General features: G+C 42.7%; 1 protein-coding gene across 2 annotated transcripts in view; it reads right to left on the bottom strand.

Annotated features, from left to right (window-relative positions):
• The window catches only part of TBC1D8 (TBC1 domain family member 8), a 112,158-nt gene extending 89,743 nt beyond the window's left edge, over positions 1-22,415 (bottom strand). For both annotated transcript variants that reach the window (XM_042931969.1, XM_042931970.1), the window contains exon 1: positions 22,132-22,415. In XM_042931969.1, the coding sequence (XP_042787903.1) occupies positions 22,132-22,258 (127 nt within the window). In that variant the 5' untranslated portion in view covers positions 22,259-22,415. The remainder of the gene's footprint in view (positions 1-22,131) is intronic.
• Between the last annotated feature and the right edge of the window lie 4,123 nt (positions 22,416-26,538).

Here is a 26,538-nt window from a genome sequence, read left to right as displayed (position 1 = left end):
CGGACTCTTGGGAAGAGGACTCTACACAAGCCTCTTAACCATCCTGTTAGAGTGCCGTGATATGGAAGAATGGAGTGTTATTTATTCACTAACTATGCGACTGTGAGTAAGTCATTGTTTTAACAGCTTGGCACAGTCTAGTACTAAGTGTCAAGTGAGGTTGAGATACCAGGAGTGACACAGGTCACCCCTCCAGTCTCAAGTCCCTCCTCCAAAACACGAGGGTCCCATTCACAGACAGGCCTGAACTGAGAACGAAGAATGAGCACATGCTTCAAAATGATGAGGCTGCTGGGAGCCCACTGTGTCCACATCCCAGGCAGCTGGGGTGGAATGGCAGGTCCGGGGCATGCACAGGAAGCAGGTGTCAATGCACAACTCTGCTGGGAGGAGCATAAATCATACAAACACACAAAATATGCTGTGACACATTTTCCAGTGCTATTATTCTGGTAGGTGAAGAACAAGGTGTCTGTGCATATACATATGAGCTTGATTATATAGACAATGGATAAAGCTGGAAAATCAACTCAAAAAAGTTAACTGGGATTTGGGGTTTTTTTTTCCTATATTTTCTCTAATTTTTTACAAGCAGCATTTATTTACAAGATCATGGGAGAAAGCATCACTACAAATTTTTTTTTTTTAAGTTTATTTATTTTGAGCAGGAGCGTGCACATGCAAGTGGGGGAGGGGCAGGGAGAGAAGGAAAGAGAGAATCCCAAGTAGGATTCTCTGTGCTGCCAGCATGTAGCCTGACCAGGGCTCAAACCCACAAACGGTGGGATCATGACCTGAGCCAAAACCAAGAGTCGAACACTCAACAGACTGAGCCACCCCGGTGCCCCACTACAAAATCTACAAGATGTTTTTAATGTTCTGTTCTCTAATTTAAAGAATGAAATTATGACCAGAAGTTATCTTTTTTATACTACGTTGACTGCTTATTAAGTCTATGTGCCAAGGATAGCCAGCTCTTGTGGCTGCATATTACATAAAATTGTACATGGAACCAAGATGTACTTCCAGACCAGTCAAGATCCCAGCTGGTTTTTAAAATAACTTTTTAAAACAAAACAGTGCTCCCAAATTTGGAAGATTGGTCCACCTGTGTTCTCACCAGTGCACAGCTCACATCAGCATGCTGCAAGCCTTTGCAGTGGGGCCAAATGTTGATCGAAGTGTAAAATGTGTTTTGCCACAGCCAGGAATATACACTTGCACTGTGGTGTCTGTTGAACAAAATATCAGGCCCAGCAGCCAGATAACGTGGGTGTATAAACTGCAGCAAATGAAAGGTGAGAGGCACAGGAGAATGTCAAGGCAGCACCTATGTTCACCAGAACACACAAGGTCAACGTCTCACGAACACCTAAGACGGCGCAGGAGACCCAGCGATGGACAGAGACACAAAGCACAAACCAGCAAAAGGCATGAGAGCCAAGAGATGGTGTGACCCCACAGCACTAACTGGCTATAACTGTTACTAAGGTGCTGAGCTACATTCCAGCAGTATCCAAAGTACATGTGATCGCCAACTACGTTGGGATCCACTGCCCTAGATGTAGCAAGCATCTCAAGCAGGCTCCCAAAATAGAGCACAACGCTGGGTAAGGTATACACCTCAACTTGTGCCTTCACAATCTGTGAAAGCTTTGTGTTTTTGAGCCTTTTTTTCATTCTGTGATTCTAACCACTACTCCTAAGACAGACAATTTTACTCTTCCTGTGTGGTGTTTCATGGTCACTGCTGCAGGCCTATGTTACCAAAGAGAGGAAGATTCATTACCATAATAGACAGCTAGCTGTTTAGATTCAGCAAGGTGCTCACAGAGTTCTCCGCAAGCCAGAGAACACATTTCTCCCACGGCTACTGGCCACATCTCCACCTAGCACCTTACAAATATATGGCCAGAGGTGCCAGAAACAGCAGGAGGAAGGAGGTAGAGGATTCACTGTAATCTCCAACAACGAGATAACTCAAACCTTTTTCCTCTCTTTTTTTTTTTTTAAAGTTTATTTATTTTGAGGTGTGGGGTTGGGGCGGAGAGGGAGAGAATCCCAAGCAGGCTCCGCACCGTCAGGGTTCGAACTCAAACAGTGAGATTATGACCTGAGCTAAAATTAAGAGTCAGACACTTAGCTGACTGAGCCACCAAGTGCCCCAAACCCTTTTCCTTTCTTTACATACATTTAACAAAGTATTTTCATCATTATGTAAATGTAGCATAGAAGTACTGTGTGTCTAAGAAAAGTTCATTTGATATTCAAGGTTCTATGAGAAATGCTTTCAAATTTCCTAAAAATAATTGCTACAGAGTCCTAAGAGGGTTGTTTGCAGGCTAACCAAGATTAAAAACAAAAAACTAAGCAAACAAAACAAAAAAAAAACCCTACCATATTTCTATTCCCCCAATCCAAAAGACTGACAGTAAAAAAACAAATTTAAGGGAAAACTTCACGTTAATTTGATATATATTCAGTTGGCTGAAGGGGAGTGAACAGATTTGGCAAGGGTTTTAAGAAAACTCTCAGCTGACAGAAGGTGAGCAAGGGTTATTCCCCAAGAAATTCACTGAAAGCAAGACTGAATTTGAGGACCAGACCCAATATAACCTTTGCTTCCAATCTTCCTGAGGATGTGGTCTTTTTTGGTACACAGCCCAGGTTTACCAGCTGCCAATAGTACTTGCAGATCATTACTTAGGAAGCTGTGGGGGGAAAAAAATCTGACAGAGTCACGAAAAGCCAACTGGGCAAAATAAAGCATTTAGAGACACTGTAGGACTTCCCCACAACAGAACAGGACCTGTACTCCCCTAAATGGGCTTGTGAGCAGAGACTCAGAGCCCTCACCTTGTCAAGTGCCTTAGAACTAAGCTCTTCAATATGCAAACTATCTCACAAATGAACAATACAAATCATCAAGCTATACATTCATGACATTTGTGTGCAGATTAATTTCCTTTGAGCAAGTATTTTTATGCCTGCTTAAAAAACAAGTGGTCTCCCATGACAGATGCATTCATCATCCAAATAATCAAGTGGTCTTCCGGCCACTCCTTTGTCCAACAGCCAACAAGTTAATTGGACAACCCAGCACCTCTGGAGCCCACGGGGCGCCCGGGGCCAGGGTTCAGATTCTGAAAACAGAATCCCACATTCCTGAACCTACTATTCACAGCCACTCCCTCCCAAGAGTAGACAAAATGAACTGTTTAAAAAAAATTGTAGAAAATAGCCCATTTCCATGTCTTATATATCCAGACCTGAATACCCGCATTTTTACAGATTTATGAAGCTCCTGCAAAGTCAGAAACCTGAGAAAATAGACATATAGAGATTTAAAAAAAAAAAGCTTCCTTGCAGAAGTTTTATTTCCACAAAGCGAGGCAGATTCTAATCTATTCAAATTTCATTTATTTTAAAAAATCTTCATTTGTTTCAAAGAAAGTCCTGCATTTACTTCCAGTAATCCTCTGAAAAAAAGCAACCAAAACCACAAGCCCTCAATATCAGAAATAAATTATGTTAGGCACTGTTTCCTGTCTTTTTACACCTAATAATAGTGTGAACTAGTTTGCAGATATGAGGTATAGCAGTTTTACATTGTAGCACTATGATATAGAACCCAGAGGCTTAGAGATATATAAACGCATTGTTTAAAAACTATCACCTAAAAAAACTTTTCTTTTAATAAAATAAAAACTGTCACCTTTCCCTAACACTAGAGTCAGGCAGAGTAACCAATATGCACACGTTAAATTCGGAGACAGCCCCAAACCTCATTTGTGATTACAGCTCTTCCTTCATCCAGACATTTTAATTCCTGGCATTAATTAATTGTAATAGTTAATTAATTACAGGTAAAAAACTTGAACTCCATCCTCCTCCCCTTAAGACCCTATTAGGTTATAATGTCTCAAGAATAACAATTCTCTATCACAAGCATCTCTGCTGTGCACATATGGACTTTCCATAAATACTTGTTGATGTTCCTGACTGATCAGCTTTAGAGAAAGACAAAGTGCCAGGATTCTGCTACCAATAGCTTGACAAATCAGATGACCATACCAACCTCATCTTGCCAAATGAAGATACCCGGTGGCCTAGACAAATCTTCATATGTAGGTTAAATGAGGTAAAGTAGATGAAAACACTATGAAAAGTACAATACAATATGCAAAAATGCTGTATTATTATTGCAGAGTAATAAGCAATAATATTTATAAAAAATAGGAAGTTTGGAAGAAAAAGGCATTTTAAGTTGGCTGTTCTTTCCTGGAGAAAATGAAGACAGAAAACTGTAAATAATAAAGACAGACAAGGTCAATTGTAGACATTGGTCAAGTCTTGAGGTGGGCAGAGTCAGAGAGCTTTCCTGTCTAATTCTTTGAAGACAGCTTCACTCTATTTCTGAGCAAGTCAAAATTATATCCACAGCCCCTTCTACTTCCTCCTCCTCCCCTTTACTTCTTTTCCTCTCTCAGATTAGAAGGACTCTCCCTATTCACTTGCTACATGTGGCTAGCCCCAGAGACACGGGTATTTGGAACTGGGGGCAAGAGCCACAAACTTAGCACCCAAGCTGGTAACCGTAAAATAAATCTTGGACTCAACCTGGCCCTAAAGAAGCAGATCTTCAAATGCCAGAAATTCTCAGTTCACTTCACATACCATGGAGGGGATATGTCCACCACCTATGAAGAGTAGCCTTGCCTATGTAGAAAAGAATCAACTCTGCAGTCAGAAGAAGACTAGGCAGGGAGGAGGTGGAGAGTGGGGAGTGGCAAATGGATGAAGGGGGTCGAAAGGTACAAACTTCCAGTTATAAAATAAATAAATCCTAAGGATGTGATGTACAGCATAGTGCCTATAGTTTATAATACTGTATTATATATTTGAAAGTTGCAAAGAGTAAATCTTAAAAGTTCTCATCACAAGAAAAATAAACTTGTAACCATGTACAGTGATCAATGTTAACTAGACTTACTGTGGTGATCATTTCATAACATACACCCACATCAAGCCATTATGCTATATAACTGAAACTAAGATCATGTTATACAACAATTCCATCCCAATTAAAAAAAAAAAAAGACTAGACACACACTATTTGAAATCGCTGAACTTTTAGAGCTACAAGGAAATACAGAGGTGACAGGGACCAGCCTCCTCATTTGACAGGTGAGGAATCTGAGCCTCCAGGAGGTTGGGTAGATGTCTCAGGGGTCACACAGCACTGGGAATTAACTACACCTGTGAGACTGAGTCCTGTCCCCAGCTCTCCCTACTGCTTGGTGTTCACCCTTCAGAAGTTAGGACCACCTCACGCCCTCACCTACAACTTACAATTATTCCAGGATAATGGGGGGAAGGTGACTAACATTAACTAAGCACTGCAGCTGTCAAGCACTGTCCTAGTACTTCAGATCCATTTTTTTTTTTTTTGCCATTTACTATCATAATTACAACAATTTATATTAGTAGTATTAGCTCCATTTTACGGAAGAGGAAACTAAGGCCAAAGGTCATACAAGTAGGAAGAACAAGATTTCTCTCCTTTTCTAACTCCTAATAGTCCTATCCTTTGCCCCAACAATGCTTAAAGAAATTAGGTATGGATATGATTGAGATCATGGTAGAAAAATCCACCGAAACCAAATTCACCTTAAGCATTCTACTCCATATCTTAGCTTTGAAAAACAAATACATATCAAATCCAAAACAAATAATTTAATTATAAACTTGAAAATGCCTAACTCAAATTCAAATTCTGGTTTGTTTGTTTGTTTGTTTGTTTGTTTTTAATGAATTGCAATGCACCTCTAAACAAACTTCAGTTCTTCCCTTCAATTGTCCACTCAGCCCTAATGGGAAGAGAAACAAGGGTTTTAAGAGATAGACTGAGGGTACTTGGGAAGCTGGGAACCCAGGACCAGGGGCTACAGTCCCAGCGAACCAAGTACAGTCCTAGCCATTCATTCAAGTCTACAGAAGCCAGAAGAAACTGAGAACTACATGTAAAAATCAAGAGTTTCCTTAACAGTTAAATACAGAATTACTGTGTGATCCCACTATCTCCCTTCTGAGAATATATCCAAAAGAACAGAAATCAGAGACTCGAATAGATATTTGCACATCTATATTCATAGCTGCATTATTCACAATAGCCAAAAGGTAGAAGCAATTCAATGTGTATCAATAGATGACTGATCAAGCAAAATGTGATATATCCATGCAATGGAATCTTACTCAGCCTTAAAAAAGAAGAAAATTCTGATACAAGCTACAACATAGATGAACCCTGAGAACATTATGTTAAGTGAAATAAGCCAGACACAAAGACAAATACTGTATGAAACCACTTACATGAGGGTAGTCAAACTCCTAGAATAGAAAGTAGAATGCGGGTTGCCAGGAATTGCAGGGAGGGAGGAATGGGGAGGTCACGCTTAATGGGCAGAGTTTCAGTTTGGGAAGATGAAAAAGTTCTGGAGATGGATGTGGTGATGGCTACATGACAATGTGAATGTACATATCACTAAACTGTACACTTAAAAATGGTTAAAATGGTAAGTTTTCTGTTCTGTATATTTTACTACAATTTTTAAAAACTTTGTTACCTAAGCCATTTTAATAAACAAAATATAACAGGGTCTCAACAGATGCCAGCCCAGCACAAGATGAGAAGGAGCAGGTCTGGAGAATGCAGGCATGGGGACTCCTGTCTCAGCAGTCCCTTCACCTTTCTGGAAAGGGCTAAGTGCAGTCAAGTGAAAACAGAGCAAGAGCATCGCTGCCTCAGATCAGTCCGGCTCCTCATCTGTATACAAAGGAATATGGCTGGTGGTCTCCAAAATCTGAGCCCCATCAGTCACCCTGCTGTGACCCCCAGAGGCCAAACAACTAAGAGTCCCAGTGGCATGGAGGTCAACCTCATGACTGGGAGACTCGAACCCACAGCTGCTGAGGCTATTTTTAAATAGGAAAAGGAGTCCACTTCATTTCGGTAACCTACAGAAGGCTGCAGAGTGCTTCTACAAAAGGGAAAGGGAGCAGGGGTGCTGGGAAATGCCGCAGGAGCCCACTGTGCCAACACTTCCAGAGCACAGGAGGGCTGAGTCCTTGGAGGGTGTCCATAACCCAGGGCCAAAGCAGAGCACAGACGGGCCCAGAGCCAAGCTGTGCTTACAGGTATTCCACGAGCCTCTGTCTCAGATGAGGACGAGGGGTCAGAAAGACTTCAAGAGATAATATCCCTAAGGCTGGCAAGAACCTAAAAGATAGGGCTCAAAGGCCTAACTTATTTGACTAAATATTTCAGTTTTTAAAAGCAAGGACAACAAAAGCCAACCTCTTATAGTGTGGCGGCAAAAAAAACCACAAAATGTTTTAATGAAGGAAGTTTAAAATGAGGTTAACATAGTTAAGGGGATTTGTGGCACACACTGAGAATTCCAGTCCTAGGTTAATTACCAGAGTTAGCAATTACAAGAATAAAATCACTCTAGATTAATTATAGTAGAGTAAGTTCCCTGAGGGCAGGACTTTGTTTTGTTCACTGCCTGGAGAAGAGCTAGGCACACAGTAAGTACCTACTGAATGAATATCTTTTCCATGATTTTTATTCTTTTAAAATTCAGCTATTTATTGGCCACAACTAAGGCCTAACCTAACACTGTAACATATATACATGATATTAAAAAGTCTTATGTCATAGTCATTTACAGTTTGGGGCAGGTGGGGAATATCTATATATGCCACCCACCCTGCTGCACATAGTAACTGGGACCCCCAAGAAACCTCAACTCTAGAAAGCATGTTACCAAAATGGTTGTTTCCATGACAAAAGCAGAAGGTGCTTAGTTCAGACTCACAATTAAGTTATTTTTCCTGCAGAAATTTCCTAATGGGTTTTTGTTGTTAAATTACAGGTGTATCTTACATTTTCTTATTACAGGCTAAAAATACCTCTATCAAAATGGACAAGTGCTTCCGGGTTCACACTTAAAATTATCTTTTTTTATTTATCTTTTTATTTGGAAATAACTTCAAGTTTAAAGAAAAGCTTCAGGAATTAAAATAGGACAAAGAACAGTCATATACCTTTTGCCAAGAATCAGATTTGCCTACTGTTACAGCATACCTCATTTGCTGTGTTATCTGCTCTTTTTCTCTTGATATGATGTGATAGGACGTAATTACATACACACATTTTTTTTTCTGAATCATTTCAAAAGGAGACCTATTTCCATGGATAGGGGTATTTTCTTACACAACAATAGCATCGTTATCAACCTCACTAAATGTAACACACATGGTACTTTTATCTACCACTGGTATTCCAGTTTGGTCACTGACCCAACAAGGGACGCCCTTTGCAGCATGTTTCTCCTTCCAGTTCAGGACCCATTCTAGGGTTGGGCATTGCATTTAGTCATGTCTCTAGTTGCCTTTAATCCTCAGCCTTTCCTTGTCTTTACAACTGATGAAGACAAAGGTCCCTATCCCCCTTTTTTTGTTTTTGACAGTTTTGATCAAGTTATTCTCTTTCTTTCTTTTCTTTCTTTCTTGTGAGAGGGAGAGAGGGAGAGAGGGAGAGATTGAGCACGAGCAGCGGAGGGGCAGAGAGAATCCCAAGCAGGCTCCGCACTGTCAGCAGAGAGCCCAATGCAGGGCTCAAACCCACAAACCGTGAGATTGTGACCTGAGCGGAAATCAAGAGTCCACACTTAACCAACTGAACCCAAGCACCCCTATTTTCAGTTTGTAATAAAAACATGCTAACATCTGAAATATGTATTCAAATTTACAGATTTTACACACAGTTTTAATCATTTGCTCTGTACTTAAAATGTACCTCTCTGAAGTTGTGATGGGAAAATCGTCCAATTTATACAATTCTGATTCTAAATAAAACTTTTCAGAAATGTATACAGCAATATTATAACTATAGCATATTAGAGCATGTGTTCTCAAAGCTTCTGCAATTATGATCTCTTTTGGTGTCAGTAAATCTGCCATTCAATTCTCTCTCTCTGAGATTCTCCTTCCCTCCCTCTCCCTGCTTTACTCTCTCCCCCCCCCAACCCTCCCTCCCATGCACACACAGACTTTCTAATAATCCCTCTGGTATAAATGCATGCTTGCCTATGGAAACTCTGGTCTTGAACCTTACCAAGATTTCAGGCACCATCAACACATTTCTGGCTTTGCCTATAGTTAAGGTTTCTGCAAATTTTAATTCAGAGAAAATAACTAAGTGTACTATTACATGGTTCTAACTTAACTTTTGGCTATGAAATATAGAGTACTCAAATCTAGCTTTCCAGGTAGTACAGGAAGTTAAAAAAATCACACAAGAAAAGCAACTTTTACAGTGGGATACACATCCTATCAAAGAGAATTTCCAGTTCCACAAGAGGCTCTCCAACCCCATTTATTCACACCTAAATGTTTTATTTGGATAAATGAAGATAAGCAAAAGGCTGCAAGATAAAACAACATCCACTTCGTGCAGACCTTTGCATTGCAAGCACCTAAGCAGTAGACATCAGAAATGCAGCTCCAGCTACCATCGACCTCACCTAATAGCAATTCCCAAATTAAGACGCCAAAGTGTAATGTGATCACTCTTAGCCTCACCTGGCCATGAAGCTGACTCAAGTACATTACTTCAACTAGCAAGTGGCGGTACAGCAGACACACATCTCATATTTATCAAATTCAACAATATGCCCTGGCCAAAACGCAGAGGGAAAAACAACCGCTCACGTGGACTGCCCATCCATCAAGGAGCACAGGCCCTGGTGTGAGCTCCCTGGGGAGCTGGAGGCTCTGGGCTCCACAGAGGCCCCGACTTTCCAGGAACTCCTTGTAACATGAGCAGATTACCAAGAAGGGGGCCCTGCTGATTTTAAGGGTAATTTTTCAAGCAATTTTTGTCCTTCATGTTGATTTTGGAACCTAATACCCACATTAAGAGGCAGCTCCGTTATACTGAGATTAAACAGTATCCACTTTGAGCCCTAAATGAGTGTCCAAACTCTACCTCAAGAACATACAGGAAACTAAAGGTTAAAACAAAAACACACAGGTGTGCGCGCGCGCACACACACACACACAGTTTTGGGACACTAGTTTTATTAAAACCTAATTTCTCCACCCAAATCCTTGCTGTGACTGAATCCTTAATATATGGAAGATCATGAGCTATACATTCCTAAAGCAATCTTAACGCCTTGCTTACATTTTACATTTACTTTTCATTATAACAGCAATATAACAGAAACTCAAAATCCAAATTTGCTCACTATGCTCCCAGGGTAAGTGTAATATCCAAATCTCTACCTGAGGTTGAAATATGCTGTTTCTCCCTTGTAAAACTGTGTCTGTCATGCAAATACTGCATCTCAAGTGAAAAATTCCAGAAGTGCCTTCCAAATCTTTCATCATAGGCCAATCCCACTTTAGAAGGCTAACACATTTCCTTATGAAAACATCCCTATATCACAAACATTGGTGCACAAATTTATTTAAAACTCTGTTGAATGGACAGTAATAATAATTCAGGATAGCCAAACTTTCTGGTCAATCTTTGTAATTTACTAAAATGATATTTAATCTGTATTTTCCTTCTAGAAATAAATCCTATTGTTTGAATCCCAATAACATTACTGATAACAAAAGTTTTTTATTTACATAGTAAATAAATGGTAACACACACACACAGGAAACTCAATGTGGCATCCAATGCCAAGCAATTAACAATGAATTTTTAAGTTGCTATGGTTTCCTCGAATAATTTCTTTTGCCTGGTGAAACAATTACCACCCATTCTGACCCAGCATCCCTGGGATCCATTTAAAATAGTTCATCCTTCTGGTGACCAGTTACAGATTCTTTGAGGTAATTTTTTTCCCCAGTACTCAGTATTTAACCTTATTCCCAAATCAAAATTCCTTGGGAATTGTCTCCTGAGGTCCTGCTCGCCTGGATGCCTTACCTCCTTTACTGACCTATTCAAAACCTAGCCATGACCACTTCAAGGCCCAGCAGCCACAGATGCAGCATTCAACAGACCTTCCATTTCCTGACAAAGAATAAATTTGTGGTTTTCCCTCTTTTTTTTTAAGTTTCTTTATTTTCAGAGAGAGAAAATCCCAAGCAGGCTCCGCACTGTCAACGCAGAGCCCAATGCGGGTCTTGAACTCATGAATCATGAGATTCATGGACCTCATGAGATTCAGGACCTCAGCAGAAACCAAGAGTCAGACACTTAACTGACTGGGTGACCCTGGAGCCCCAACAAATAATAAATTTATAATAACAACCAAAAACCAACCAAATCCCACCTTGATAAAGCTGCTCACGTGCATGTCTACTTCCTCTCCACCCATCCACTCCCAAACTACTCTCCCTGAGGCAGCCAATGTCCCTCGAGCCTTTTCCATACCATACTGCAGAGTCCATCCCTCTCCCCTCCCTCTTTCTTGAATACACTTTTCTCTTGGCCTCTGGGAAATACACTCTACTCATTTCCTCCTGTTCTCCTGACCACTCCTCTGTCCCCTCTGTGTTTTCCTCCTCTACAAGCCTTTCTAGACAACTCACAAGCACATCAAACTGAACTTGTCCAGAACAGCTTCTCAGAGGCCACAGAGCTCTCACACATGTGCTTTCCTTTGCTCAGAAGGTCCTTTCCTCCCTGTTTTACCCAGCTAACACCATTCTAAGCACCCTACAGGTCTTAGCTGACACAACAGATCCTCAGAGAAATCCTTCCTGACACTCCCAGCCTAAATTAGCTTCCCCATTATTCCTTCTCATCACCCTCGCCTCCCTGAACTTACCACCATTTATAATTCTTTCATGGTTTAATAATCACTCCATCACTACCACTAGCTTTTTCCATCCCTTTAGATGATAAGCTGCATGAGAACACAGGGCCTGACACTGTTGAAAGAAATGTTCTTTTGGCTTTTTCTTCTTTAAATACAAATAATTAAACAGGGGTGCCTGGGTGGCTCAGTTAGTTAAACGTCCAACTCTTGATTTTAGCTCAGGTCATGATTTCACACTTGTGAGATCGAGCCCCACATTGGGCTCTGAGCTGAGCATGGAGCCTGTTTAAGATTCTCCTTCTTTCTTTCTTTCTTTCTTTCTTTCTCTCTCTCTCTCTCTCTCTCTCTCCCTCCCTCCCTTCCTCTCTGCCTCTCTCCCACTCATGCATGCATGTGCTTGCTCTCTCTCTCAAAAAAATAAAAATAAATTTAAAAAAAAAGGGATTTTGACAATGTATCTAGAAAACATAACAATTTGAAGTATGAAATCTTCCACTGTTATTATAAAACTCTTAAAATAACACCAACAATAATTGTTTTTCAGGTTAAGAAACTGAACCCCAGAAGGAATGGGTCAGTCACAGAACCACATCTCTGAGGTTAGGTAAGAGATAAAAATCATAAACTTGTAACTCTAAACCAATTTCTTCTCCAGAGGGGGGAAAAAAAAATCTAGGCTATCTTTTGATTTCAAATTAAAGTACCTGACTAGATTAGATGCATTTCTGAAAATAGTTCCTAAGCCTCAGTGAAATTGACACACCCCACACATGGTAGACATTTTGAAGGCTAAATATAGTTTACCGAGAGGACAAATATCTGAAGCATGGGTAATCCAAGAGTAATCATGGTCCACGAGGCAAGAATGAAACATTGCTTCAATGCCTCTCCTTATCCCCATTACGCATACGGTGCTGGTAACCAGAAAAACTGCCAAGCTCTCCCAAATTTTAGATTCAGTCTACATTTTATCCAATTTACATGTGCATGTAAAAAAACAAATAATTCTACCAGGCTCAGTGAGAAACACAACAGCTCCCTCATGACCTTCCCTACTCCCACTTCCCAGCCCCTGAAGGAAATTGCTTCGATCCTTAATGGATTCTTTTTGCATTTACCTTCATATCTCTGATTGTATCACTAGTTCTTTTTTTTTTATTGTTTATTTATTTTGAGAGAGACAGGAGAGAGAAACAGACTACAAGTGCGGTGGGGGCGCAGAGAGAGAGGGGGAGACACAGAATCCGAAGCAAGACTCCAGGCTCTGAGCTGTCAGCACAGAGCCCAACACGGGGCTCAAACCCATGAGTGTGAGATCACGACCTGAGTCAAAATTGGATGCCCAACCTACTGAGCCACCCAGGCACCCCTATCACTAGTTCTTGAATTTATAGAGAGCTGAGCTTTGTAGTAAAACTATGAAACTTGGCTAACCTACACAACTTTTTATTTTCCCTGCAGTTAACAACTGCCAAGAATTCTTGGCTGATTTAGCTTTATCAATAATTTACCCACAATTCCTCTCCTAGTGCACAGACCTTCCTTCAACATGTGCATGGATGGGAGGTGCTCTACCAATCTCTCTTCCCCTAGGAGCTGTCTTGCAGCCTTTTGCCCTGCTCTCATCTGGACTGAGGGGTCTCTGAGCTGTCATTTTACGATTTCCCTTCACCATCATCCTGGAGATTCCCTTATAAGGACTTGTTTTTAAACAAGTAACAAAAAGCACAAACTCTTGGGGGAAAAGATTGTACCCGACTGCATGAAAATTAAGAATGTTAGTTCTTCAAAAGACCCAAAATTAAAAAAGTCCAGTCATAAAGTGATAAATTTTTAATACTTAAAAAATACAGAACACACAGACACATGTGCATGTATACACACACACACACACAGCTCCTAAATTAAGAAAATCATACTTCCTCATGTATTTCAGGTTACTGAGCCATGTGACTTGCTTTTGCCAATATAAACTGAATAGGAGCTCCAGGTTGGCTAAGTCAGTCGAGGATGTGACTCTTGATCTCAGGGTCGTGAGTTTAAGCCCCACACTGGGAGTAGAGATTATTTAAAAAATATACAGGGGAACCTGGCTGGCTCAGTGGGAAGAGTGTGCAAATCTTGATCTCGGGGTTGTGGGTTTAAGCCCTATGTTGGGTGTACAGATGACTGAAAAAAAAATAAACATTAAATAAAGTGAATGGAAGGGATAGGTGTCACTTCCAACTACAAGTTCTAAAACCCAACATGAGAGTCACCAAATTCCTTTCCCCCCTTACCATGTAACCATGGAAGCATTAGGAATGGAGCCTCCATCAGCCCATCTTTGGATGCCTACAAGAGAACCCTGGGAAGCCACATTGGATATATAACATGAGGGAGAAATAAACTAATGTGGATCCACAGAGATGTTTGGGATGTTTGTTACCACAGCATAACCTAACCCATTATGGCTGATATACCCAACAAGATCACTCACAGGTATATTCTCCAGAGAAGCTTTCACACATATGAACGTTATACAAGAATGTTCATAGCAGTATTATTTGTAATAACAAAAACAACTAGAAACCCAAATATGAGCTGACAAAAGAACGAATAAATGAGTCATTCCCATCAATGAAAATGAATGAATGCGGCTATATGCATCAAAATGGTTCAATGTTAGGGAAACATTAACTATATATATACACATATATATGTAAAACTATAAATATAAATATAACTGGGATGTGGAAAACAAGCTTCAGAAAAAAACAAAGTAAATTATTATTCCTTTTGTATAAAGTTTAAACAGCACACAAAACTCAACAATGTATTGATTAGGGAGGGGAATATAATCAGGAAAACACACAAGAGATCTCTTAAACATTGGAAATACTCTATTTTTTTAGTAACAGGTGATAGGTATTGTATTACTTACACTTTATATTTACATTATGTACTCCTATGCACACAGATTTCGTATTTTAAAACTTTAGGCAAACTACCATCCTATTTATTATTTTTAAATGTCCAATCTCCATCAGTAACTACTTATTCAGAATAAAACCAACCACAAAATACAGTGCCCTTTCTTAAGGAGAACTTATTTGTGGCTGTTTATTTTGCTGCTGATTTTTCCTTCCTTTTTTGAAAGTAAAAAGCAGGAAGCAGAAAAATAAAATCTGGTGGAACAACAGACCCACCAAATGTTCAAGAATATTAATGACTCAACTTCACAGAGCTGTGTCAGTTGGCTGGTGATATACTGGGGAAATCATTCCTAGGTCTGTACAGGATCATTTACATAAAGGTTACCAACGGGCAGTTCTAACAGCTGGGCTGGCGCAGCTGACAAACTACCGCTAGTCCTTACAGGCACGCAGGGCAGGCGTGAGAAATAGCAATGACAACACTCTGTATTATTTATTCCTGCCTTTCGCATAATTCCCATTTCCAGGATGATACAAAACATTTCTCAGCCTCAGAGGCTCACACTCATCAATTCTACTTGGACATCCATGTACTCACTAAATATTTACTGAGTGTTGCAAGCAACAGAAACTGTTCCAGTGCTGGAGGCATGGTGGTGAGGGACACAGACCTGGGATCTCCATCCTGGAGATCATGGTCTGGTTCCCTAGAAAGTGATAAAGCCACAAAGGGCCACATCATGGGAAACAGCGGTGAGTGCTCTAAGGTGTAAGAGGATCAGAGGAGGGAGGGGTCCAGTGCCCCATCGCCAGATAGCAGAGCTCAGGCTCAGATCTGAAGGGTGTCAAAGGGAGAGAAGAATTAGCCAGGCAGAGGGGGAGGTGAGGGCACCCCCAGGCCGAGGGGACAGCAGGTGAAGGTCTTGGGAAGTGCCGGACAAGTTGTCCTTACCAGGAGAAGGTGAAGGAGAAAGAGCCTGAGAGGTGGTGCGGAATAATAGCTCTTGCAACACCCAAACAGCTGTTAAAATATGCTCAGGGCTGCTTTTCAATACAGATGATTAAAGTTTTTTAAGTTAGGGGGAAAATCTGTCTTGGAAATTTGATCAGATTTACTACTTTCATTTAAAATAAATTCCTTCTCTATCCAATGCTGCCAGAATATAGAGTCAAGACCATAAAATCCTATCCCTTCACAGCTAATAAATGAATTCTTTAAAAGCTACAAGCCTCTCAATCATTTTCAGCTCTTCCTAAGGAGTTCCAATTAGGCTGAAATGGCTAGCCTCCGCTACTGCACCACCCACACATTTGTACCTCATATTATTCCTCGAGGGACACAGTCTTTGCCTTGTTTGATTACCTAATTACAGTGCCCTTATTATGCCTTAATTAAATGCAACTGTTGGAAACCCCAATGTTTTAATGGCTTATCAGCCCTTAAAAACGTATCAGTTATTTTACCCGTATATCTGTATTGTAAGATATCTTCCAGTTTATGCTCTTAAAATCAAAGTACTTCCTTTATTTGTGTTCCTTCCTTAATGTGCTTTTGGAAAATAAGACCAAAGCATGTAAGACTCTGGAGCCAATATCTGGGAAGTCTACACAATGCAAAGGCTGCCCAACTGAACTGAAGAATTTTGTTGGTAGTAAAGACTAAATCCACCAACAAATTCAAGGGCTCCTGGCTGGCACAATCAGTACGGCACGCAACTCTTAATCTCAGGGTCGTGGGTTCTAGCCCCACGCTCAAGTGGAGCCTACTTAAAATAAAGTCAAGGGGCACCTGGGTGGCTCAGCTGGTTAAGCGTCCGACTCTTGATTTCGGCTCAGGTCATGATCTCACGGTTCATGAGTTCAAGCCCTACACATGGCTCTGCACTGACTACAGAGCCTGCTTGGGATTCTCTCTATCCCTCTCTCTCTGCCCCTCCCCTGTTCGTGTTCTCTCTCTCTCTCTCTCTCTCTCATAAATAAATAAATAAATAAATAAACTAAAAAAAAGTCCAAAAAAAAAAAAAAAAGGGCAAAAATCCACCCACAAATTCAGCTACCTGAGCAAGACTATAGCCAAGAAAGCCAACACTCAAGCTGGGCTTCACCAATTTCCAATTTTTCAACAGAGTCATTCTGAGCAAGGCTAGTGACCACACACAAATCCCTGGTGTCAGTTTCGTATCCCCCAGTCTTTGGCACACTGTCCCAAAGAGAGTAGACAATTCACTCTGAGCACAGTCACTCAACGCCTGCAACACCGAAGTGAAGTTCCCTTTATTTACTAGGATTTAACAAAGGATTTCAAAGAAGCTCTGTAAAACAAATCCTGCTAGCACAAACTGCTATTTAAATATTTAACTTTCTGGGGCACCTGGGTGGCTCAGTAGGTTGAGCGTCTGACTCCTGACCTCAGCTCAGTTCATGATCTCACGGTTTGTGGGATTAAGCCCTGCTTCAGGCTCTGCACTGACAGCATATAGCCTGCTTAGGAGTTTCTCTTTCCCTGCCCTTTCCCCACTTGCTCTCACGCTCTCTCTCAAAGAAAATAAAATTTTAAAAATAGTTTAAGATATAAACAAATATTTAACTTTCTGGGATACCTGGGTGGCTCATTGAGCATCTGACTCATGATTTCAGCTCAGGTCATGATCCCTGGGTCACTGGATCGGGTCTGCACTGAGTATGGAGCCTGCTTAAGATTGTCTCTCTCTCCCCCTCTGCCCCTCTCCCCTGCCTACATTCTCTCTCTCTCTCTCAAAAAAAAATAAAACTAAAACAAAAATAAAAATTAATATTTAACTTTCTGGGGCACCTGGGTGGCTCAGTCACATTCTGGTTGAACGTCCACCTCTTGGTTTCAGTTCAGGTCATGATCCCAGGGTCATGAGACCAAGCCCCACACTGGGCTCCATGATGAGCCTGGAGCCTGCTTAAGATTATCTCTCTCAGAACACCTGGGTGGCTCAGTCGGTTAAGCGTCCAACTCTGGATTTCAACTCAGGTCATGATCTTGTGGTTAATGAGACTGAGCCCCATGTGGGCTATCTGTGCAGAGACTGCTTGGGATTCTCTCTCCTCTCTGCCCCTCCCCCTGCTTGCTCGCGCATGCATTCTGTCTCAAAATAAATAAATACACATTAAAATAAAGGTTCTCTCTCTCTGCCTCTTCCCTGCTTGCTCATGCATGCTCTCTAAAAACAATTTATATTTAACTTTCCAATTATACTTATTAAATACTGCAGTAATAAATATTTTTTATATCCTTCACTTTAATGCAAACTTCTTTACAACACTTTTATTCTAAGAAGCCCTCTTGTTAGTCAATTTTTTAAGTGTTCCTTCTCTTTTTTTCCAAACAGACTAGGTGGCAAGCCCAGATAAGCCCTTCATATAGTTCTAATCCTAAGCCTTGTTTGAATTGGAACCCTTGTGTATTGCTGGTAGGAATGTAAAATGGTACAGCCACAGTGGAAAAGTTTCTAACCCTCTAAAGTAAGCTTCCTTATTGTCCCTATCTTGAGGCTGTTACAACTAAGACTCAAATAAACCAAATAAACTAGCACAAGGCCTCTCTGTCCAGATTTGTAACAGACTTATCTTGACTCAAAGTCGCTATTTTCCACTACACCATACTTCCCCCTGTGACCCTAGCTACTTAGGAAATTGTTAGCCCCTAACTATTATAAATGCAATGACAGCAACAGGGGCTGAAGGCAAACATCCTGAAAAGTAGAAGCCATCAATATTTTCTTCAAATTACAACTTTTTAACTGCCAGGCTCTTTGGGAAAAGAACTACAAGGTTATACAGAAATGCACATAATAGAACTCTGAAAAATAAAATCCCTTAGAGGGGCATATCCAGGTGGTGACATTAGGTCTTTAAAGCTACATTTGTGCTGCTCATTTTAAGTGCTTCAGGGAGCACTGGAGGAGAGGGCAACAATGATGTGTTCTTCTGTCTGCACCTCCCAAATGCTAACTTCTCCCACTCAGTTCTCCCAGAGCTGAACTTTCATAACAAACATTCCTATACACCTGAAACTAATTTAACATTGTGTGTCAACTACACTGAAATAAAAAAAAATTAATAATAAAAAAATATTCCCACAGGTTGGAGATTGTATTCAAGTGAATACTTTTATACCTTGACTTCCTCCCTTCCAGAGCAAAATCACTTCTGTCCCAGGAGCTTTGGAAACATTTTATAATGCTGTATTCAGCCACACCATGTTCTAACTGGAGGATAAGGTGGCTGCCTCCCACTACTGTCCCCAAGCCCAGGATTTCCTTCTCCAAACAGGTCCCAAGGGGTGGTAACAGAGGCCGCCTGAGAAGCTGGTGCCATGATCCTTCCCTCTCAAAGGGAGCTACTTAAAAAAAAAAAAAAAAAAAGACAGAAGGAGGAGGTCTATGTTTCCCACTGATTCCCTCCAGCTTTCCACAATGGTCAGACTGCCAGGTAAACAGGAAGCCGAGGAGAGAGGAGAACGTTCCCGTCCCATGTGATCAGCTCAGCCTCAGTCAGAAAAGCTGGGCCTCCACTCTCACCCAACTTTTAACGAAAAGTAGAATCCATCATTCATGCATATGTTCTTCCATGTAGTCACCCTACAAATGTCTAATGAGCATATACTATGTGCTAGGCACCATCATAGGTAAAATACCTGCCCTCATAGAACAGACAATCAGTAGGAAGAAACAATGAGCAAAATGATCAACGATATTGTATATTAGAAAGTGAGAAAGGGCTATGGAGAAAATAAAACTGAAGATATATATAGGGAATGTGTGTATTAGTCGGAAGAGCGATTATTTTCCTCAATGAAACGAAACCTTATATTTCTGAGGGTAGGTAATTTTTAAACATGTCAGACTAAATGCCAATGGAGACCTCATATGTTTAAGCTCCTATGAATGACAAATTCAGCATCGGAATAAAAAAAAAAAGGACTTCGTTACCACTCCCTTACATTTTATTTCCAACCCCTCTTAACCACCTCTACTTGCTTCTCTCCAAAGAAAAGCCTACAACCCGTCAGAATACCCATCATGCTAGCCCTCATTATCTTCATAAACTCAAAATAAATTGCTCAAAATCTGCCAAATCAGAATTCTACATATTCTGAAAACCACCACCAACATTAAGCTGCCCTCTGTGTCACACAGTCTTGATTTTATAACATTCATAAGTGGTTGGGTTAGGACCAGCCCATTGGTGGATGTGGTAACTCTGGGTTGCTCAATCAGCACAGCTACGTAAGTTCCTACCCAGCTAAATGTCTGAAGGTAAAGCAGCCTAGGAAATGTCAGGCTTTCACAATCAACAGGAGGTTCAGAGTCCCTGAGAAATAAAGTGTCATCTGTCTTTTCATGGGGTATTTTTTTTTTTTTGGTTGATCCTTATTGCCTTTAAGAATATTGTGCATATTCACTGTAAGCCCAAACCGAAGTATACACCAAGGAAGGCCAAAGCCACAGGTATGATAAGAGACCTGCTTGGTGCACCTGGGTGCCTCAGTCGGTTGAGCATCTGACTCTTGATTTTGGCATAGGTCATGATCCCAGGGTCATGGGATCAAACCCAGCACTGGGCTACTTGTTGAGTTTGGAGCCTGCTTGAGATTCTCTCTGCTCCTCTCCCCAGCTGGCACTCTAACTCTAAAATTAAAAAATAAATAAATAAAATAATAAAAAAGATCTGCTTGATTTTGGAATGCAAAAAGGAGGTGGACTGCATCATTTTGAGTTCATCACAGATACAGACTCTGGACAACAAAGCCAGGCTCTCCGGAACCTCCTGAATCTCCATCAGCATCATAGCTGAGGCTTTGTCCAGCTTCTCTGGACCTGTCTCCCTTGCTAGATGGCGAATAACCCGAAGTCTTTCCCAAAGCAGCCTCAACAGTACCCCACACAGTCAGCATGAACTAAGTGATGAAAACACTTTCTGGGCAGATGTTCCATGTTTCCCATTTCACAAACCTTCAAACCCTGTCCTTACCCTCTACTAAAGGAGACCATTTACTCCTGCCTCCTATACTAACTCCCTCCCTCAGAGCTTAAAACTGCTCCCAGAGCAGGCCCACCTGCTGCCCAACCTGTCCTCACTACTCACCACCACCATAGGTAACCCCACTACAGCTTTCATCCAGATTCTTCAACTACCCCACTACTCTTTCGTCCAGAATGCCCACCAAGTCATACCCACTCCTTGAGGCTCAGTGAAGTCCATCCTCTTAAGGAATCCAACTGCCAGCTTTCTCACCTTCCGGGTTTAAAGTACAGGAAGGGTAATTCCCTTTACACTTGGTTCTGTTTCAGGGCCTGTTGATCACATTCCCCCATTAAACTTTACTCCAGGAGGGCTTCCCCCAGAATAAGCAGACAGTGGAGTCACCAACAGTGAGGCCAGGGACCCAAGCTCAGTCCCTTGACCTCTCTCTCCAGCCGTGGTCTGATTCTCAGTATAAGGAGGGATGTGATGGGAAAAAGATCTAAGGTCTCCTTTATTTCAGATTCCAAAATTCGGAAATTTCATATAGATCCCCTAGACACAAATGAAAAAGTCTAATAAACTGTTCTTCCATTGACCCATTTAAACAGGTGGCCCAACTATGCAAGCTGGCCTCAATGTTTCCAAATGCTTGATCTTCACGGAGCCTTGGATAGTAACTTTTAGAAAAATTGCTTTGTTTTTTCATAAATTTTACAAGCCTGAGTTTTTCCTCCTATCATTGCTTGGAAGAAACAAGTGGGGGAGGGGGTAACTGACCCGCTCAATTTTGCTACTAAGATCGTAAGCTTGGGATTCGCACTGCCTCGGCTTCTCCTCCGGGCGCGCAAACGGTCCCCAGCCCGCCCTGCCCACACGCCCGACAGCCGGGGATTGCCAGGGTCGGTGGCGGTGGGCCGTCCGTGTGTCCCCAGCCGAGACACCACCTGGAACGTCGGGGCGCATCCAGATGGCCGAGTCGGGGCCGCACCCCGCTGTCACCTGGCCCCGCACAGCGGCCTGCGCTCCTCCCGGGGCGGCCCTCGCTCCCTCGGCTCGACCTCCAGCCGGCGCTTCTCTTTCGATTCCTGAGCCGAATCTGGCCTCCAGGCGGTCACTGGGCCAAGAGGCGAAGGCACCTGCCTCTCCCGCAAGAACGCACGAGCCCGCAAGTCCCTTTTGCCACAACCTCGACGGGGGCTTGCAAGAGAAATACAGAAGAAAGGAAAACAAGCCCGAGGCAGGGCCGTCCCGGCCCGGCGTCTCCCACGAAATCGCCACCTGCGATGCACCCTGGGCTGGGGGCCGCGGGCCCGGCAGGGAGCGAGGTCCGGGGCCCGGCCCGCCGCGCCCGCCCGCCCCGGCGCGCCCCTTACCCGTGAGGCGGCCACCCCCCTCGCCGTGCCCGCGGCGCCGCTGCAGGATGAAGTAGCAGCTGCTCTTCTGAGTCACCCAGAGCTTCAGGGCGTTCTTCAGCAGCACCTCCTCGGGCTTGAGCCACATCGCAGCGGTCCGACCGCGCCCGCGGGCCCCGGCTTACATCGCCCCGGCCGCCTGCCGCGCCGGGCCGAGCCCGCTCGGGAGGAGGCGGCGGCGGCGAGGACCGCAGCCAGCCGGCGTCCTGCGCTCTCAGAGTCCCGGGAGCGCGGCCGGCGCAGCTCCAGGCTCGCAGCCCGCGCAGCCGCGCAGGCCCCGCCCCCGGCCCGGCTCCGCCCCCGGGCCCGCCCCGGGCCCGCCCCCGGGCCCCCACCGCCACCCCGCCCGCTCCCGCGGCGCCGCCTGGGTTTCCGAGTCCCGGCCGCTCCAGCGCACAGTTCCGGAGTGGAGGGAGGAAGTCCCATCCCGGCTGCCAGGTTCCCCCCCTCCTCTCTCCGTTGCGCTTGCAAGGAGCGCCTAGACTCTTCTTCCTCCGCCCCTCCTGGGAGGCAGCTCGGGACCGCAGGACTTGACTCCCCGCCCCTCACTCTGAGAGGGGGAGGAGCGAGGGAAAAAGACATCTTGTTCTCGCAGCTGCAGGTTGCCCAACCGAGGGCATTTATTTGTCTTTTGGGGAGCAGAGTGCACGCCAGAAAACCCAGGTGTGTTTGGAATAATATAGCATTTAACACAACAAGGAACACTTTTACGGATAACAAAAAATAGCATTAAAAATTAAAAGCAATTACTTTCCGATTTTAAAAAATTGTTTGGCCCACGTTTTCCATGCTCTCACAAGGGATCCGACAGAGCTGCTGAAGAGGCAGCAGCGATATTGTACGACCCTGAGTCAAGGCATCAGATCAAACTCAATCTGGACGTCCTCGTGAGTATAGAAGACAGCGATATTAGGGCTCCCCTGTGAGTCCCCTACACGGCAATCAACCCAGTCACATTTGTTCTAAGAGAATTGAAAGGCTGGGAAACACGGAGTACGTGATACTAAAGAAAAGCTATAGAGAATGTGGAGGTAGGGCTTTTAAAATGAGTATTTCCTCAAAGCTGTTGTAGAACTAGACACATGGTAGCTGGCCTTGCACAGGCTCATGGTCCTTCTAGCAATGTCCTCAGAGAGGCAGTTAAATCCAACACCCAAAAGAGAAGTAAAGGAAAACTCCCATCAAAATGACCCTCAGGTTTTGACAAAGGAGTCCCTGACAAAATGTGACTGTTAATTAGGACAGAACTGAAAAGTAGAAGTAAATCCCCTACAGAACATGTGGGAACTGAGTGATATTTCTCACTGGAAACCAAGAAATCTGCAGAGGATGAGAAGGGGTCAGCTCAGAAGCCTGGACCTAACCGGGCAGGTTAGAAGCCACATGAAGAGAAGAGCCCTGTGGGAAGAACAACCAGAATTGACCGCCCAGAGAGGAGGGACCTCTGTGGTTGAGAACTGGGAGGCCACTGACAAAGATCCTCTGAGTAAAACTGAGGAAGAGCGCTGTAATCAGGGAGATTTGGAGGCAGTGGAGCAGGGGCCAGGGATGGCAAGAAAATACTCCTTCCAGAAATATTCACTGGAACCTCTCCCTCTCAGACATGCTGCCAGACCCTGGAATTGCAGAGAAGAATGGGGGATGGGCCCTGCCCTGATGAACTCACAGGTAAGCAAATAGGTACAAAGGGTAGTGGGAGTCAGGGTGGAGACAGTGGGGATGCACAGAATTAAGGTTGGGTTCCTCAGGGAGGGGACTGAGAAAGCCCCACAGAACAGCTGTTGCTTGACTGGGGCTTGGGAAGTGAATACGTGTTTGCCACCCGGTCAAGTAGAGAGTCGTGTCTGGTAAATGGATCAGCATGTATGACATTGTCGTTTGGGGCATAGGGGATGCAGCCTACAGAAGTCAGCCTCCTGGGCACAGAGCAAAGTGAAGAAGGCTGGAGAGGGGATCTGGAGGGGCCAGTGGAGAATATGTCACACGATGGTGACAACTTTCTACTCTTGCTCATCTCTGGGTACTCCTCACCTCTTTTTGGTATTATGGTTTGAATTGGGTCCCCCAAAATTCATATGTTAAAGTTCTAATCCCCAGTACCTCAGAATGTGACTTTATTTGGAAATAAAATCATCGCAGATATAGTTAGTTAAGTTACAGTAAGGTCGTTAGGGTGGACTTCGATGCATTGTGACTGGTGTCCTTTTAAGAGGGAAGGTTGGACATGGACACACACACACAGGAAGAGCACCTTGTAAATTTTGGAGTTATGCTGCCACAAGCCAAGGAACTACCAGAAGCTAGGAGAAAGTCCTAGAACAGATCCTTCCCTAATGCCCTCAGAAGGAACCAATCCTACAGACACCTGGATCTCAGACTTCTAGCCTCTAGAACTGTGAGACGATTTCTGTTGTTTTAAGCTGCATAGTTTGTGGTACTTCATTATGGCTATTCAAACAAATACAACTGGCTCCCTAAACCTGTCCATACCTGTTCAGTAGCAAGTCTCTCGAGCCATTCTGGGTTGAATTCTGTTCCCTGCCAGGACCCCAGGAAACCCGTTTCCTCAATAGGGAATTCTGGCTGGCTCCTCACCTATTTGTGCCTGCACAGGGAGCAAAAGAGATGTAGTAATCTGTGGCACACAGAGCCAGCAAGATACTCAAATTAGCACTGTTGGTTAGTATGAGGGGCTGATGGAGGACAAGGCTTTTGGGGCTCTTGCTGCTGCTGCACTTGATTGCTATAGCAACCCTGATAACTACAAAGATCGTAGAGTGAGATGGCTGTTCCTGACTGCCCTAGAGAGTTTGTTTGTTTAAAGATAAGTGTGAAATATTAAATTCCCATCTCAAGGTATAGATATGGGGAAATTGAAAGAATCCTTTATCTGGTATAGACATAGGACAGACAGGGGTCATCTTCCGATTTCAAATACAGTAGTTCCGGTTACAAATTGTTGCAAAGGTTAAGTGTTCAACTTGAGCAAATTCTCTTCCTGCAATTAGGACACGTGATTGGGAAGTAGGACCATAGACTTGTGATGGGAATATTTGAAGGGATGCAGACAAAGTGATAATTATGTGACACAATAAAGGTGTTAGCTAACGCTACAATGGTAATCATATTGCAATATAAATGTCAAATCTATATAGTAGTCCTCCTTTATCCTTCGTTTCAGTTACCTGCTGTTAACCGCTGTCTGGAAACAGATGGTCTTCCTCTGATCTATGGACAGAAGGCCAAGGGTAGCCTGATGCTATATCACAACACCATTATTCACCTCACTTCATCTCATCACATGAGCATCTTATCATCTCACATCATCACAAGAGGAAGAAGGGTGAATACAGTACAATGAAATGCTTTGAGAGAGAGACTACATTCACATAACTTTTATTGCATTGTGTTATCATTAGCTATTATTATTAGCTATTATTAGCTATAATTGTTAATCTCTTACTGCCTAATCTATAAACTAAGCTTAATAATAGGTATATATATAGGAAAAAACATTGTATATATAGGGTTCAGTACTATTCATGATTTCAGGCATCCATTGAGGGCTGCAGGTTAAGGGGAACTACACCTTAAACTTACACAATGTTATATGTCAATTATACTGTATCTCATTTTTTTTAAGATTTTATTTTTAAGTAATCTCTACACCCAACGTGAGGCTCATACTCTTAACCCAAGATCGAGAGTTGCATGCTCCTGAATGAGCCAGCCAGGAGCCCCAAATATATCTCAATTTTTTAAAAAGCAAGTCGGATGCAGAAACTTGAAAGAAATAAGAGACAGAGAATAACAGAATTAGAATAGAAATTGACAAAATTATCCCCAAAGGCTATCAAAAAATGTATCAAAACAAATGTGTAACTGAGAAAAATAGGTAAATCCAAAAGTCAGATACTGAAAAATTAATACAGGCTCTAGAAAAATTGATCAACAGAAAGAAAAAGAGGGAAGATTCAAAATAGAGCTTCATAATGCAAAAAAATAGAAATCATCGCAGATTCCAGAGTTACTGAACAAACAATACTAATGTATTATTAATAATACTTTAAAAAGCTGAGTTCCCAAATCCCAAGCTTCCCTTGCCAACAGAAGTAGCATTTCTCTATATGAGAAAACTATCATTCACTAATTGGAAGAGCTTTCAAGACTTCATCTGAGGCCTTTGCCTATTCTCCTCAAAACCTGCCCACATGGCACCTCACCGGCTCCAGGGCCCATAGTAAGAGTAACTCCCAGCATAGCCCAGGAAGATGATTGCACGGTCTCCTGGGGCAGGGATGGAAATAGATTTATACACCAAGGGAGTTAGAATATCTTGCCAATATGTATTGGGAGAAAGCTGACAGT

The sequence above is a fragment of the Panthera leo genome, chromosome A3 (genome assembly GCF_018350215.1).
Source record: "Panthera leo isolate Ple1 chromosome A3, P.leo_Ple1_pat1.1, whole genome shotgun sequence".
Classification (NCBI taxonomy): Eukaryota; Metazoa; Chordata; class Mammalia; order Carnivora; family Felidae; genus Panthera; species Panthera leo.
The sequence above is the reverse complement of the archived record's forward strand: the minus strand, read 5'-3'. Positions and strand labels throughout refer to the sequence as shown.